The sequence below is a fragment of the Haplochromis burtoni genome, unplaced genomic scaffold (genome assembly GCF_018398535.1).
Source record: "Haplochromis burtoni strain Fernald_Lab_line unplaced genomic scaffold, NCSU_Asbu1 Contig_1220, whole genome shotgun sequence".
Classification (NCBI taxonomy): Eukaryota; Metazoa; Chordata; class Actinopteri; order Cichliformes; family Cichlidae; genus Haplochromis; species Haplochromis burtoni.
In genome coordinates, this window is record NW_024583581.1 from 1 (window position 1) to 17,607 (window position 17,607).

Below are 17,607 nucleotides of genomic sequence, written 5' to 3' on the forward strand. Positions count from 1 at the left end.
TGTCAGTTTGAAGTGAGCTTTGTCCCAAAGGTTTTGAATTGCAGTTCATCGGTCAAATGTGATATAATAACCTTCAACAGAAATGATGATTTGTTTTTCAGACCAAATATTCATTTAAATCAATATGCTGTTATTATATCTCTAGACTGCACACTTTGTTAAATGAAGAATTAATAATTAATCAGAATTCCTGCTTGCACCTTTCACTCCAATACTTAACACAGTTCTGAGATTTGAACCACACACAGTATCATAAATACTTCAGTCATGCTCTTTGAACTTTGAAAAACTACCTAAAAAATCTCCATATATAAAGCTTCACCAAATGCAACAACTACATGTTTTTACTAGATTATTACTAGAATCAGCAGCTGGGATGTTAACAGGTTTTTGAGGGAGACAGCTCATTCACTGGTTCCAGCGTCCATTCACCAGCTGCTTTTTATATTAGAACTGATTTGAAAACTTTATTATTTACTAAATATATCCATAATTTGAGTCTTAGAAACATTTCAGACCCACTGACCTTACTGGCCTAAAAACCCAGATAAAAAATTACAGCAGGGACCTGTAGCACAATTCAACGTCATCATGACTATTGTTTAGAATTACCTGAAGTCAACAGAAAAAACAATTAAAGAATTTCTTACTTGATGCTCATCTCATCAAACAAAAGATTTTTTTCAGTAAACCTCAGACCCTACTAACCACACAGTGAGAAATGATTTTGTACCTGGTGATTTCTTATGTCGAACACAACATGCCTCAAAGCGTTTTATCCCCCCAATACCTAGTGTATCATATTTGATAGATACAGCCTTTGGGAGTTTTTGATCTATGACATTAAGTTCTCAAAAATCCAGTCTTACTTTTTTTTGACAAATTTCCAAAATTCAGCTTAACAGTAAAGGGTTCTGGACTTTATGTCACAAATGAATGTTTTTGTCTGTATTTTAAATGTTTCCAGTGTACACCACCACAGTGGATTTTAAACTGAACAGTCAAGATGTGTCATGTCTGTGTGTAGGCAGGCAGGAAGAGTGGACCCAAAATGCAGGACTCACTGAAAACACACAGCTTTATTGCTGGTAAGAAGCAGAACAGAAAAACACTAACTAAACTGGAAGAACGGAATAAGTAGGCAGGAAGGCTGGCAAACGGAACACACAGAGGAAGCGAGGGTGAACAGACGTTAACGATGCGACACCGAGTAGGGGAAGACACAGACACTAAATACAAGAGGTGAACGGAGCGAAGAGGAAACAGCTGGGAGACACGGCTGACGCTGATTACACTGACGAGACAGGGAGAGCACAAAGCTGAACGCACTGACATAGGACACAGACCTACAAAATAAAACAGGAAGCACACGCCAGACAGAGCCAGACTCGTAAACAGGCATAATGACGTCATGGACAAACAGAGGGACATACGGGCAGAGAAGACTAAGCACAGGCAACCTAAACCAAACATGAGGGCAAGATAACAAAACCTAAACCAGAAATAATCATCATCGTCATCATCATCGGATAACTAAGAATCAGAATATAATTATAATCAAAACGGTATCACCAGAGAATAAACTAATCCATAATACAAAAATAAACCAAAACATAAGAAACTCAAAATACTGGGTCGAATCGACCCAGGACCGTGACAAGATGTTTATTGAAGGGCTTCAACAAAGTAATGCATTCGCTGTTTGTGAGTGACATATTTAATTTCATATTTTATACATAGTTTCTCATCTTGAGAGGCTCACAAGCAGTCGTGTATATTTTTGTAAATATCGATCACACCTCTGGAATTAAACAAAATTAAAAAACAGAAACCAAAATGACTTTTTACGTTTCTCTTCACACAATGTAACATGAAAAATATAAAGAAAACTTTTACTTACGGAGGCATCTAATCTCTCCAGTCCATTCACTATCATTACATGTTTTGAACGGTCCACCCTTCATGACGTAATAACGCTGACAGATATATTCAACCTTGTCATTATGTTGGTACAGCTGTTTAGTACTTGTTTTGGTGTCTCCATCTGAAAGAGGTGGTGGCCTCCCACAACCCTGGGCACCTGCAAAAGTGTGAGCAATGGAGAAAAAAAAAAGTTTAGACAACATTTAGTCACAATAATTTTTTAGTCACGTTTTTATGTTCATATACCGTCACATACTATTTTACATTTCAGGTGAAGTTTTCATCATGCAATCCGAGTGCAGATCACAGCCTTTAAGACTGCTTTGTCATCCTATATATGTAGTTCTGTTATGCTTAGAAAGTGGTCAGCACTCTTTGTAACTAATGATAAACTGTGTTGTACTGGTATCAAACTCATGTTGCTGTTGAAATGATCTGCTTCTTTGATATATTCATCTACTGCCCTCTCCCACATCTTACAGATCCTATCCTTTTAATTGTTTTAATCATTTTATTGTGAAAAAACAATTTTTTTTTAAAAGTTCAAACTCTTCTGTGGTTCGTGTGTGCTCATCAGGTTCTCACATTTCCTCTGACATGTCCATAGCATGTTGTATTTCCCTGTTCCTCCATGTAACCCATGTTAACTGGTGATGAAATGTGTGATGTCTGTGGCAATGATAGAGGGCCACTTAAAAACACTGAAATCGTGAAAAGGCAAACCTGACATTAAATCTCTCAAAGTGTGACTTTGGGCAGACTGCAATAGTGTATCTAGGAGAAGTAGTGGGTGGTGAACAAGTGAAACCCATCCACTTAAGAACTGCAGCCATTGTGATGTTCTCAGAGCTGCAGCACAGTTTGGGGATGGTGGGTTATTACAGAGGTTTCTATAAAAACGAATTCTTCTTGTTCGTATTAATATTATTATTATTTAATGATATAACTGCAACTAACCCTGAAGTCTACATTGTGGTGTGTTCAGGTATAATCTTAAATGCACCACATTTCAAATAGTTTTGAGCTACTGTCTGTGTTAGTGAAAACAACTTTTCAGCGTCACACTTAACCAACTTCTCAGATTTAATAAACTTGTCAAACTGGTTCCAGCGTCCCTCCACTGGCTGTTTGTTTACTTAGAACATATTTAAAAACTTTGTGTGCAACAAAAGGGAAATGTAACTCACGGCGGCATCTCATCTCTCCAATCCAATCACCATCGACACAGGTTTTGAACGGCCCACCCTCCATGCCGTAGTCTCTGTCACACACATATTCGACCTTTTCATTGTGTCTGTACGTGTTTCTAGTCCATGTTTTGGTCCGTCCATCTGAAAGATGTGGTGGCGTCCTACATTGCTTGGCAGCTAAAAATTGTGGGCAATAACAGAGGAAAAACCAACATTAGATACTATTTTGTCACAATAATCACATTTTCACTCTGACCTGCTGTCATGCATCATTTTTCATTTGAAGTGAAATATTTGTCATACACCCTGTGCATCACTCTCCTTTAGCTTAACACTGTTTGGCCATCTGTGACAAAGAATTAACCAGAAACAATGTTCACACAAACTAATTAGCACAAGAGCAGATCAGGCAGAGGACATTTTACTGATAACCTGAAATGTGTTTTTGCCTCAAAACCAACTATTAATTTCTGGTTTAAAGTGTGTGTAACTTACACTCATTCACACGACACCCCAAGAAATACCAAAAACAGCAATAGCAATCTTTTTCCATCCTTTGTACTGATAAACAGTAAGATCACAAGAGGACAAGTGTTGTACCTTCACATGTGGGAAGAGGATTGCTCCACTGTCCATTTTCCAAACATTCAAGCGTTGCATTCCCTTTGATGATGTGATTACTGTTTTCACAAGCAAATGTTAGATGTTGTCCTTTTTTCATTTGATCGTCTGTTACATCTGCGGTGATTGTTAGACCTGCTGGTGTTTCAGGGACTGTACATTTCTCTGTTTTGAAAAAGAGAATCTGTTTTATGGCTAGGTTTACATTATAAACATGAAACCAAATCAGATTCAAAGTAATAAGACACTTTCTCACTACATTTTCAAACTAAGCAAGTTTTTCTTTAAATATTTATTATTAATAGGCATTCAGTTTCTCATTGCTGTATTGGAGATGTAATCAATGTCCAGTCTTTTAAGAAGTCAGCGAAGAATGGCAATTCTACCCTTAAACAAGTGTAGAGAAAAAAAGATGAATAAAGATGAAATATGTCAGCAGGCAGAATGACAGCCAGCAGTGTTTTTAACTTGACTCCAGTTTTAAATCTTATTCACAGCAATAGTTTATTTTGATGTACTATAGTGAGCTCTTTTTTTCATAGGTATTGTTTAGCTGAGTTGACGAATAACTGTTCAATTGCTGGGAAGTATATGTTAACACACACTGAATGATCCAGATGAACAAACTACCAAAACATCTGTGTTTATAGCAGTGCTAATGATTGCTGACGATCTGTTTAATGTAGTGAATTTAATTAGCAGCACCTGGCAGAAAAATACAACCTTAATTCCTATAAAAGTTCTTTACACTTGAGTCTTCTAATGTGGACAATAGTTGCCCATTATTTCCTTTAAGCAGGGCAGACTGATCAACAGTGAATGAAATGATATCTCGGCAGAGAAAATTCCCTATTGTTGACAGATATTGATAACCACAGCTATCAGTCATTGGATATCAATCGAAACTGATAGTTTTGAACAAAAACCCGATATTCTAATTTCATTCTAGTTTCAGTGTGCATTTTTGCCTTAGACAACTAAGCTTTCAAATCCCCTTGTTAATTTTAGATTAAAATGGTATCAAGCTTCAATCATTTACATTAAACCTCAACAAATCTCCTTTAGCTACAGCATAACAGGGAGAACAAAACTAGCAAATATATATTTTAAACTGGCACCTTAAACTGGTGGGTACTTAAGGGACTGAACATTTCTGTGTTTTGAAGAAGAGAATCTGTTTTACTATGAGATTTACAGTATGAACAAGAAACCAAATGTGATGCAAATATCTGAATAAATCAGCATTACATTTTCAATATATAAAAAAAACTTGAAAGTAAAAGATTTCAGTATAAAAAAATACGTTCATGAAGAGACATTTTCCAAATAGACAGGTGTCTCTTTCTTAAAATGATTAGGAAAGATTAAAAAGATGAAAACTGGAAAATGTATCCAGTTCAGTAATATTTATGTGATGCTAGTTCACAACAGCCGTTATCTCAAGAACCTACAATATTAGACATAAACAGCAAATCAAAAATATAGGATTAGGATTAGAATACTTCCTATGATGACTTTGACCTTACAGGGTTCATCAGGATCATTATATTAATGATTTATGTGATACAAGGGCAACAACACAACTGCTACAGAATGCTGATGTTTTCCTGCAATACAAAATTGCTCCTAACAGCAACTTAAAACAGAAACCCTTATCATAGTCACAGCTCATTTCTGTTACCTCACGTTATTGTGGTAACAAAAGTACACATACCAGAGCAAGTAGGAAAGGGGGAATTCCATTGTTCATTTTCTAAACACTTAATTTCTGTAGAACCAATTAGTACACGTGTATTGCTGCAAAGAAAACGCAATTTATGTCCAGTCGCCATTATTTCATTTGATGGTGGTAATCCAGCTACGTAGAGATGAGGATCCATAACACCGATTTTACAAGATCGATCTGAAAAAAGCAAAATATGTAGAATATATGTGAGTTTATGTAACAAAGCTGCAAAGAGCAAGCAAGAGAGTAGTTGGTTTTAGTGAACACCAGAAGAGCGGAAAAAATCATGAAATCTTATTGGATATTTAAATTATGCTTCAAAATACACAAAGATCAAACCTGAACTATTGCCATATTGTTTAAACAGGCATTGCATTTTGTCAGTAAAAGGATTTAAACATGTTCTTACCTATGCAAGTCGGGAATGGATTATTCCATTGTCCGTCTTCTCCACATATCAGCATAGAAATGCCATTCAGATACTTCCCAGGACCATCACAGCTGAATGTGAGGATGTGATTGGGACGTATGGGAATACAATTTTCTGGTAAACCTTTCACTGTTAACCCTTGAACTGTAGGAGGAGGGTCACATCTGGAAGATGAAACTAAAGTAGAAGAAGAAGAAAAAAAACAGTTCAAAAGGCAAGATTCAGATGTAGAAATCACTGGCCAGAATCTTTATATTTGCTGCAGTTTTTATATTTGCCAGATCATGTCAGAATCCATTTTGCCAGGTTTCAACCTGTGTGTCTGTATTTGTGCTGGAGACACGAAGGTTCAGACCAGTGGAGATAAACCACTGTCAAAACTACAGCTGTGGTCAAAAGTTTTACAATCATCACGGATCAACATGGATATCATTGTAATTTTGGGCTTTGAATGATTGTGTGGAATGACTGATTTAACATTGAGCACTCAATTTTTTTTTTAAAAAGATGTATGACATGCAATCATTCCACCCTGGAATGGAAAACGTTTATCTAATTTCCAGGCAAATAGTTTCAAAATATCTGCCCTTTGCAAACTGTTTACAAGAACAACCTGTGTAAGCAAACCATCTGCTGTGTCAGTTTAACATGCTAAGATTTAATTCATTAACCCTATAAGTTCCCTTATGTAGGGTGGCTAACTTTAACTCTAGCCTATATTTTGGTGAAAGAAAAAATACAATGCTTCTGGAAAAAATGTGAATAGTTTTTGACCTGTCAGTAAGTCTGACTTTTCTGTCACAGTCTGGCTGAGGCAGACTGTATGTGTTGTGAAAAAGGACTCAAGTGCAAACCAAAAACTATGGAACGTGATGTGGATTAACAAAAAACAAGCAGTTTATTAAGGCTGGCAAAATAAATACAAACAAAGGGCATGGGTGAAACTAAACAATAACCTAAACTGGGTGAACTAAAAATTAAACATGAAAAAACCTTAAACATGGAGAACTGACATGATACCTAAAGACATGGTGTGGACGAGCAGACGACCTGAAGGAATGACTGAAAACACATGGCACAAATAATTTGTGTGCTTTCTTATTTGTTGCAGATCACCTGATTGTTCTGTAAATAGATTTAAACGGTTATATGCCTGAGGCATTGGCTGCATTTTTAGGTAAAGAGTACCATATAACTTTCTTTGCAAAACTTAATATTTAGAAATGTACAATTTCCATTTGCATTTCAAGTTATGAAAATGATTCGTTAAACATGTTTGTGGGTTTTACAGTAAAAAAATATAACTTTTTTCTACTCGGATTTTGAATTTTTTCTCTGAATTTAGATCAACTATGGTAATATAGTATGCCAAAATGAAAAAATAACTCAAATTTCAGATATTTCAGGTTGTGCTGAAAATAATGATACCAAACAAGTAGTCAAAAATGGCCAATTATACCCTGGACCCCAGAGGGTTAAACTGATCTTTCTGACATCGAGATGCTGGGTCATATTTCATAATGACTTGACAGAAACATTGTTGAATAAAATGATGACTGATGTGAATTCAAATATGTTTGGAGTCTGATCTGACATGACAAAGTCTCTACATATTAAAAATCATTTAGAATTAAATTCTGATTTTGTCTGTGTGCAGGAAAAATATATATAGAAATAAAGACCGTCATAGCAGTCTTAATGAAGGCAGGACACATCTGAGTAAATGAGATTATATCTCCAAGGAGATAATACCAAATGAAGTTCACACGTAAGTTCGTTAAGAACAATCTGTAGCCACACATTTCTGCTTCCCTGGTGTTTGTTGGCTAATCTAAGCTTTACATCATTTCCACTTTCCCATGCTGTGAAGGTAATTGTGCAATCACTGGTCTAGCCCAATCAGATTTCTGCTGGCTGTCTTCCGGCCAATCAGTCTCCACTCCATGTACTTTAAATCTCACTGCTCATCGGTCATTCTCCCAGGCTTCCATTCAAGCCTCAATCTTCATTTCCAGAGTGTAATCACCAACAACCTAAATTGAATTCTATAGATCAATAAATTATGTTAAATTCATTTTAATGATCTCTGCTTATTGAACTGTAGTCATTCACATGAGAGTGAGACAAGAAAAGAAAGCTTTTGAACTCACGGTAGCACGACCCCCTTTGGAGTGGCTGCCAGCCCTCAGTTGTACATACGTATTTGATGGTGAGAGCTGATGTATAGCCAGGTTCGCAAGCAAAATGTATCATGTGTCCTGCTTGATACTGAGATGTTCTTGTCTCTTGTGTTACTTGGGCATGGGGAACATCTGGAAGTGTTGAACATGCTAATACACAAAACAATATAAAATGGGAAAAGAAGAGAAAAATACACAAAGATTGAAAACATACTGAGTAACTAAGCCAAGATATACATGTATGTATAAGGAAATGACGACCCGTCATTGCTACGAACGATAGTGATGCCAGTAATGTGCAGTTGTTTTAGGACAGGGGTCGGCAACCTGCGGCTCCGGATACGCATGCGGCTCTTTTGTCTTTATACTGCGGCTCCAGGTGGTTTGGGAAAATAAATTAGAAGTATTTAGCTGAAGTGTATTTTTTGTATTAGTTCTTTTTAAACTTGTAGTTCTAAATTGGAAGATTATTGTGACATTGAAATATAAAAATAAAATTATATTTTATTTTTCATCGCTCAAAATAAGCATCACACTCGCGGAAGCCGGTGTACCCGCCGAAACGCCGTGCATTTATCGAGACTTTCAACCCCAGGTAGGCCAATTATGGATCTTCGGATCCACATTATGTCAGCAGCTGTTCTCCTCCGTGAACTATGTTAAAACAAACACTGCTCATGCCTCATGACAGCTTACAGTCCTGCGTAAAGATGAAGGTGACTTCGTACAGCCCCGATTTGCAGACGCTGTTCGCAGAGGTTCAGGAGCAGAAGTCTCATTGTAAACATACCACGGCAGACCCGACGATGTTTCCATGAACACGCTTTTCAGCATCTCTTTATTGACCACTCTTCACACACGGTTGCTGTAAGCATACAGCCGGCTGTAGCTTTTCAGCTCACAATCCGACAACACAAGAGCAGAGAGAGCACAGACTTTAAGTAGACGAGGCGTGATTGCGGGTCCCGCTCAGGTGCGTCCGACTCCCATGCAGTGGCGCTGCAGACCACGCCCCGCCACACACATTAACCAGGTAAAATACATATTTAGGCAGAATTTTGCAAATATCTATTTTTCATTTTTTAGCAGCATAGTGCTGTATATATTGTAAAAAAACAATATATACAGTGTTATTTTCATTTTTGATGTCAACAAGTATTTGCGGCTCCCAGTGTTTTCTTTTGCGTGGAAACCGGGTCCAAGTGGCTCTTTGGGTGTTAAAGGTTGCTGACCCCTGTTTTAGGTCAAGGGTTGTTGAGGCTGGCTGAGCTCTGCTGGCCATCACCAAATTTGAGCAGAGGAACATGGGTAATCATGCTTTGGAACAATCTTTCTGATGTGATACTTTTTTACTTTTATAACCAGGCCTATTGTGTGCCTCCAGAAAATGTACCTATTTAGCTCTAAACCCAACGCCTTACCTGACGTGTAATGGGTCGATCCTATGAAAATCCATTTATTAATGCTGCTCTTGGTATGCTTTACAACTTTTTGTGTTTCATTTTTTCAGCTTTTCATGTGACATTTTTTGGGGGTACATAGCATGTAGTATGGTTGGGTTAGAGTAAGAGTCAGGGTAATTCTGTCATTAATGAACCCTAACAAAAACAAAATATGCACTCTGTAATATAAATAATTGAGGTATTCATACACTTTTCATGACTGTAGAGTTTTTGACGATTTAGTAATATAAGAAAAAACAAACACATTTACATGAGTTATTACATCCACAGTGCAGCAATAGCACAAGTTTAGTTAGTGATGATAAAAACATGAAGCCATGCAACTTACAGTAGCACTTTCCCTGATGGACAACCAGCCAACCATCAGCTGTGCATACAAATTTCGAGATCTGATCTGATATGTAACCAGATTCACAAGAAAAATGTATCACATCTCCTTCCTGGTACACAGCTTTGCTGGTTCCTTCTGACACATGAGCGTGAGGAACATTTGGGAGCTCTGAACACACTAAAAGAGAAAAAGTTACAATTCGTCACATATAAAGTTGTTAAAAAACAATGACTGAAGCTCTACAAGGAAAACAGTTACAAAATCAAAGTATGTCTACAACCATTCTCCTAAATGGTTAAGACCACAAAACAGTTGCATCTACATAATTTGTGGATATACTTCACCTAATAACACAGATAGAAGGATTTATGTTTGACATACATAATTAAAGAGTAATATAAGAAATGTACCATTAATTAAGGTTCAAGGTTCTCAAGGTTCTAAGTTCTTTATTATTTGTCACATGCATAGTTATACAAGTATAACACACAGTGAAATGTAACCTGACACATATAGTATATACACTGGGTGAATGTGCAGTAGTAGCAGCAAGCAGGTGAATTCTGTACATTAATATGAATAGATATCTGACCATTACCATTAATGGTAAAGGGAAAAAATAAGTATAAGTATAAAATTACTAGAGCCCCCCCCCGCCCCCCTTCAAAGAAAACCCCCAAAATAAAACAAAAACAAGCAAAAAACCCATAGCAAGTAGTAAAATCATCTATAATTACTATTTTGTCCTACATTATATTACTACCATATATATGTATGTTAACACAAAAATATACATATTTTAGGGTTGTGTGAATGCATGTAAATTCAAATAGTTGTAAAAGTGTAAAAATAAGACAATTACATTCATACTGTGCTTTTCCCCCTGCTGTAAGTAAATACCTGTGATGACCACATGCAGTGTATATGCCACTCTTCTTAAAGTCTAACTGCCTTTCCACAAAGGTAAAACATGTGATTTTAGGTACACTGAAAAACGATAATAGATCACTTTACCGTTTTGTGACAAAGAAACTTCCACACACCCCCACAGCTGGAGAAACAGAAGGATTAAAGACAGCTTCATGTTCTTTTGACGAATGTTTTCTGAGGAGAATTTCAGTAGCTTCATTGTTCAGTGACCTCCCCCAGCTCGAACTCCACCCAGAGAGATCAGGTCACAGCACAGACTGTCCAGTGGCTCTGTCCAAATGTCTCTATTTAAATACAACCTTGGACTCCTGTTGTACAAGTGCTACGGAGAAGGACTGGATAGGTGGTTAGGTGTACAAAGCACAGGACTTTCAAATGTACTTTGCTAGCGTTTACAAAGAATTTTCAGAAAAAGAGAAGATATCCAGTGATGTGCAGTTTTCTTGCTGAAAGAGCCTCGCTGATGCCAGGGGTTAAGGGAGAATGGCCAGAATGCATCGAGTTGGTGGGAAGGCAAAAGTAACTCAACTTAAATGATAAGTGGATGCTGGACTCCAGGCCTAAAAAGACTGTGGAAAAGGGGTTGTTTCATTGTTAGGCCATGAAACCCAAAGCCCCAAGACTTTCAGCAGAGTTAAACTTATGTAAGAATTAAAACAGACCCCGTGATGCTTTTATTAAAATAACATTACATGCAATTACTGTTACATGTGTGTACATGTGTGTGCTCATCTAGGTTACAAAAACACTTTAATAGCAGGTATGATCTCTTGCCAAAGGGAGGGAGTTTGTTATTTTATTTATTTTTTACTTCTTTTTGTTATCTTTATTTAATCAGAATATGTTCAGACTGGAAAGATAGGGCCACCATTTTGTGTATTTGTCCACAAAGGATTTATGAATGACTTTGATTTTACACAAAAAAAAAAGATGTACTGGAAGAACACAGACTGAGTACATAGGCTTTTATTAAAATGACCACACACATCAGTGCACTAATCATTTATAGATTTGCGTGCTCATGCTCATCGTATCCAATAGACAGAAATGTTACTGGCATGTGGGCAGATGCATTACGCCTTCAATGCACGTCTGACGCATTTCCAAACTGCCAACACGTCTTCCCCTGCTACATATGAACTCAATTACATCATTATGTTCTGAATACAGCTTATCATCGCTGACATATCTGAATTGAATATTGTGTTTGTTCATGTCTTCTCTATTTACAGTGCAGGGTTCTGTAAGAGTTAAGAGAAAAGATTTTGTTAATGTCAGTACAGTACACCAATGCAGGAATGCACAACATACAGTATATCATATATAACTATTCAAGTCTTGATTACAAAGGCACAGTGCTTAAAACCAAGCAAGTCTGATAAAATGCAATCTGTATCTGTATCAAAACTCCAGATATAGTACAGACCTCACACAATATCAAATTATGAAAGTCTAATGTTAAATTGTCTTAATTTTCCCATTTTTTTTAATAACATAAAACAGAGCGCATCTAAGAACATGAAGCCCCCAAATTCTGCATCCTTTCTCAAATAAATTATGTCAACAGCTTGAAAGGCTAATTCCTGTGTAAACTCAATTTTCTCTAAATTTAAGAGTAAAAAAAACTTGGGACCCCTAAAATACTTTTACATATGCAGAATCTTAGAAAATACAACATAATATAGCTATAACTTACTGAGGCATCTCATCTGTCCAGTCCATTTACCATTTTCACAGGTTTTATATGGTGTACCTTCCATTTTGTAGTAATTTTGACAGATATACTCAACCCTTTCTCCGTGGCTGTATTGCCTTTTAGTACTGATTTTGGTGTCTCCATCTGAGAGTGGTTGTGGTTTCCCACAACCCACAGGATCTTAAATGAATATAGATAAAAAACAAACAAAAAACTATTATCTACTCACAATACTATTAGTACCATTATGCAACATCTTACAGTAAATTTTTGTGTAAATCTTTTAGAGATTCAACTCTCCAAATTACTGGGGGTTTATTCCGACTTCTCTTTTTTATATTTACAGCTGTTATTAACATGAGCAGCTTATCTGGGCGCTTATTACTGACTGGGCTTCGCATATGTACATGACATTTCCTACACAGTGATTGTAATTAGGATCAACCGCAAGACTTGTCCAAAAACATTTCCTGTGTAATTTTTGCCTGAGTAAAAGTAACCGTAACTGTTTTGGGGATTAAAAAATGTGATTAAAGCCTCCTGAAATTGCAGTGCACTGTGACTGGATGATCTTTTCTTGTCACATATTACGGGTGAGTTGACATAGAAAAAAACTGGCTTACCTCCGCATGTTGGAAACGGATTGCTCCACTGTCCATTTGCCAAACATTCAACTGTTTTATTGCCTTGCATAAAGTGGTTACGTCTAAGGCAAGTAAAGGTTAGCTTTTGTCCTTTCTTTAGCCGATTGCCTTGTATGTGTGATGTGATTCTTACACTGTCTGATTTTCTTGTGACTTTGCATTCATCTGTTTTAAAGAAGACAGTCTTTTAATCTTTCAGTTTAAAGTGTAATGCAGCAGTAGTCTAGACCCAAAGGAACCAAATAAAATGTAAATCTTAATCGTTATATAAGTTTAACAAATGAAATATAATGATTACATAATTGTTACACAAATATATGGACATTTAAAAAACATGTCAAATCACGTCAGCTTTTCTCAGTTAAAGTAAACCTACCAGAGCAGGATGGAAAGGAAGCATTCCAGTACCCAGTTTCTAAACACTCGATTACTTCAGAACCTTCCAGTTTATACTGATCAGCACAACGAAAATGTAATGTGTCCCCAGTCCTTATCGCTTCATTCCCTTGTGGTAATCCATTTACCTGCAGATTAGGGTCCATTACTCCAACTGCACAAGGGATTCCTGAAAATAATAAGTAAAAGTCATTATTGCGATTGTAGACATAATAAAGTTTTTTTTATTATGCCCTGTGAATGCTACTATTAAACATGGAGAAGCTTATTTAAAGATAACCAAACATGCATTTTGAGAGTTAAACACGAGCAAGGATACTTCCTTTATACTATTTTTATAGTTTTGCACATAGCGGCTGCAAAATGGCTCCATAGTGCTCCCCTCTGAATTGCAAGAAAGCAGAATGCAAAGAATGGACTATGCAGAAATATAAAGAGATCTACATCTTACTGAGGCATCTCATCTCTCCAGTCCATTGACCATTTACACAGGTTTTGTACGGCCCACCCTCCATTCTGTAGTAATCCTGGCAGATGTACTCAACGCTTTCACTATGGCTGTACTGCAGTCTGGAACTTTCCTTCAGGTCTCCATTTGAAAGATGTGGTGGTTTCTCACAACCCTCAGCAGCTACAAATATGGGCAACAAAAATAGAAGTTTAAAAATGTTTTCATCACAATAATCACATTTCACCATGAGTGACACATCACTGACCTTGATCAATTAAATTAAATTAAATTACGTTTTATTCATATACCAAGAATTCATAAAAAATGTTTTTGCAAGATGCTTCATAATGTAAGGTGAAGACGCAAGAGCACAAAAAGATAAGGAAAGATAAATAAACTATATGAGAAAGAAGCAAGTCACAAATAAATAGAGGGGAGTGAAGAAGAAGTGCTAAAAGTATGAACCTCTAGTAGCATAACCTGAATGCCTGATAACAGCAAAAAGATGTACTGAGGTACTCGACTGTAAGTATATGTTCATGAGTTCAAGGTTCATGTAAGAAAAAAGCCGAAAGGTGTATTAGGTGTCCTAAGTCAGTGTTTCCCAACCTTTGGGAGCCACGGAACATATTTCACATTCGAAAAAACATCACCAAACAAAAATGCCACAAAAGTATATTGATAATTTTTACCTGCACACCAAGCATAGCAGAATTGGTTTGATCTGTTCCCAGTATACCCTTTTTGCTTTCTTCTGACCACTACTCATGCTAGGGCCTCCATCTGGGTCAGAATTTTCCCCAGGACCAGGTCAGACTGATTACTTTTTCTTTTCAAATATTTATCTGTTGCTATTACGTGCTCCATTGTTTTACAGCATGAGTATTATGTAATTTCTTCTTTGTCTTCTTCTGTTTTAATGGCAGTTGGCAACCCATTTAATTAGAGCAGGTAGTTGTACTACCCTCTATTGGAAGAGAATGAAATTGTTCTGCCCATTACACCGATCGCTTAGAGTACTAATCAGGTGGAATCAGATAATCTTCCATGGCACACTTGATCATTGCTCACAGCACACCTATGTGCTGCGACACAGTGGTTGGTAAACACTGTCCTAAGTGACTGGTTGGGTTATATACAAGCACCAGTTCTTGCTTTATATGTCATGTGATACCATCGCAGGTGCAATATGGATCCACAGGAATTGGTACAAATCTTGAGCAATATATATTTAAAATGTAGTACACAGGGTATATACAGCAAGCTCATTTCTCATACCTAACAGGACGACTGAAATTTTCACATTTTTCGAGTGTAAGCAGAGGACCTTATAAATATACACTGTTAAGCTAGTTCAAACTACAAATGTCGATAAAAGTAACATTGCTGGTGTGTTGACTGAAAGACTTACTTTCACATACTGGCACAGTACTACTCCATCCGTCCAACTGACAAGTTCGGGTGCCATCGCTATCTCCCATTGTATACCTGCAATTACAACTCATATCTCATTTTGTATTTTCACCCACACACTAAAATTTATAGAGTACTTGAGCAATCATTTTGCTTCCAAGTAACCATTTTAAGTGGTCTTGAGATTGGACATCAGTGATTGGACACTGAATTATTTTTAGGTCTTCCCTTGTACCTAAACCACTTAACACTGTTGATCATCTGCTGTTCACTTAAGCCTCACTGGAAAAGACCTGAGTGGAAGTGTGGGCATTCTTCAGGAAGGGAAACTGGGAGAAAAGACTGAGGTATGTCAACCTAACACAAGAAGTACAGCAAAAATCAGCAGAAACAGATCTTGGAACTCACTTTCACAGTGAGTTCTAAATTTATGTTTAAACATTTTTAAAAATAAGCCTGAACTCTCTTATGCAAGCTTTCTTGTAATTTCTTTAATGCAGTCTTAGGAATAATGTAGTTAATGTAGTCTGCCAGGCTTCTTCAAAGCTCCTTTGAATAACGGCTTCCTTTTATCCCATTCTTGTTGACATTTTTCCAAACAGCATTGTTGTACGGGACTTTTGTCTTAAAACAACTTGAAGAGTTTCTGTTTTAACACACAAATATAAGCAATCCTCATGGGACTTTCAGAGCGCGTACATTATGTCACTGAATTATTATAGATCCACATACCCTAGATTGCAAAAGTATTTGATAGCTGTTCCAAAAACGAGCTCTTCTCCGCGGATAATTTCATAATAGCCATTGGGAACGTCCTCAGGGAGTTCACATGGCTTTACTGAAAAAAAGAAAAAAGAGAATATTTTTCATGAGTAAGTATGAATTAGACCTTATTCTTCTCTTATTATTGCTTATTTTTAATTGAAATCAGGTGCTTGCCGACAGTGACATAAATTTTTTACAAAACTCTTTGTTGATAACAGTGTTGAAGTGTGGGTACAATGTTATTGATGCAGGGATTTGAGGAAGCGATTTGCTATTTTCATACAATAGATTACTGTTAGCAGCATACTGCAGCAGTTTTACAACTGTCTCAGTACAACTCTTTCTAATTCCAAAAAACTAAAGTTTTGGGATAAAACTTTGGTAATTGATATTTTGTGAAATGTTATGAATTGCATCTTAGAAGGGATTAAGGATTATTTGTAACCCTATAAATACAGTCATAAGAGTAACAGCAAAATAGCAGGCAAACCATTTAACTTACAGTTGCATTTTCCCTGACGCAAACTCTCCCAGCCAGTATTTGTGCATATATATCTGAGGGTTGGACCAGATATATAACCAGTCTCGCATGTGAAATGTATCACATCTCCTTCGCGGTACTCAACTTTTTTAGTATTTTCTGACACATAGGAGTGAGGAACATTTGGAAGCCTTGAACATACTGAAAAAAACAACATGGAAAGAGACATATACATAGATTGACCAAGGATTCCAAAATTACATCTACATTTATATGTAAAGAGATAGTAGAACAAATAAAAAAGAGGGTAAGTAGAAGTACAAGAAATGTCTTCTCTTTTAAACTAAACAAAGAACACAGCATTTAAAAAAGTCTGACTCACCGTTTTCTGAGAAAGAAACTTCCACATGTCCCCATAGATGGAGAAACAGAAGGATTAATGACAGTCGCATTCTGTCAAGTGGACTGCAAACCAAATTTTCACTGTGCACAAATCCTTTGACAAACTGTGCGTTTTCTGTGCAGAACTGCTGTGTGTTTATCACAGTATTTGAGGCCAATGGTTAAAATATGGACTTCCCTACTGGAATTGCACAAGCCTCAAAATGACATATCGCAAACAACAAGTTTCACTGAACACGCCAGAGGAGTTCACAGACAACAATTCACAAACCTCACCCTATAATAATTTATAGACTTTATAGAGTTGATTTCTTTCATTGCCTATAAAATAATTTCTAACATTTTACAAAAGAAGGTTTGTGTCCTCTTTCAAACATCATATAAATTAATCCGTCTATTTTTATAATTAAATTAAAATATGAGATTAATTAGTCCTGAAAATATAGACTGGTGTATGATGCTCAAAACAAGTTTGCAAAATATAACAGATGTTATATCTTATTTTGTGATAGAATGATTAGTGTTCGCTGAAAAGGTTACTGTGCAGTTTAATCACCACGACTAG

The 17,607-nt window shown here is 36.6% G+C and overlaps 1 protein-coding gene across 1 annotated transcript; it reads right to left on the minus strand.

The window, feature by feature from the left end:
• Positions 1 to 1,900: 1,900 nt before the first annotated feature.
• LOC102311168 (complement factor H) lies at positions 1,901 to 17,282 on the minus strand (the record flags this gene model as incomplete). The annotated part of the gene is given in 17 exon segments (XM_042216729.1): positions 1,901 to 2,080; positions 3,111 to 3,290; positions 3,714 to 3,899; positions 5,449 to 5,637; positions 5,870 to 6,067; positions 8,041 to 8,220; positions 9,862 to 10,041; positions 10,879 to 10,994; positions 11,849 to 12,035; positions 12,491 to 12,670; positions 13,114 to 13,299; positions 13,511 to 13,699; positions 13,982 to 14,161; positions 15,393 to 15,469; positions 16,127 to 16,232; positions 16,662 to 16,841; positions 17,023 to 17,282. Coding segments are annotated over 17 exon segments (2,764 nt in total), but the record flags the coding sequence as incomplete, so codon positions are not given.
• Positions 17,283 to 17,607: the final 325 nt, after the last annotated feature.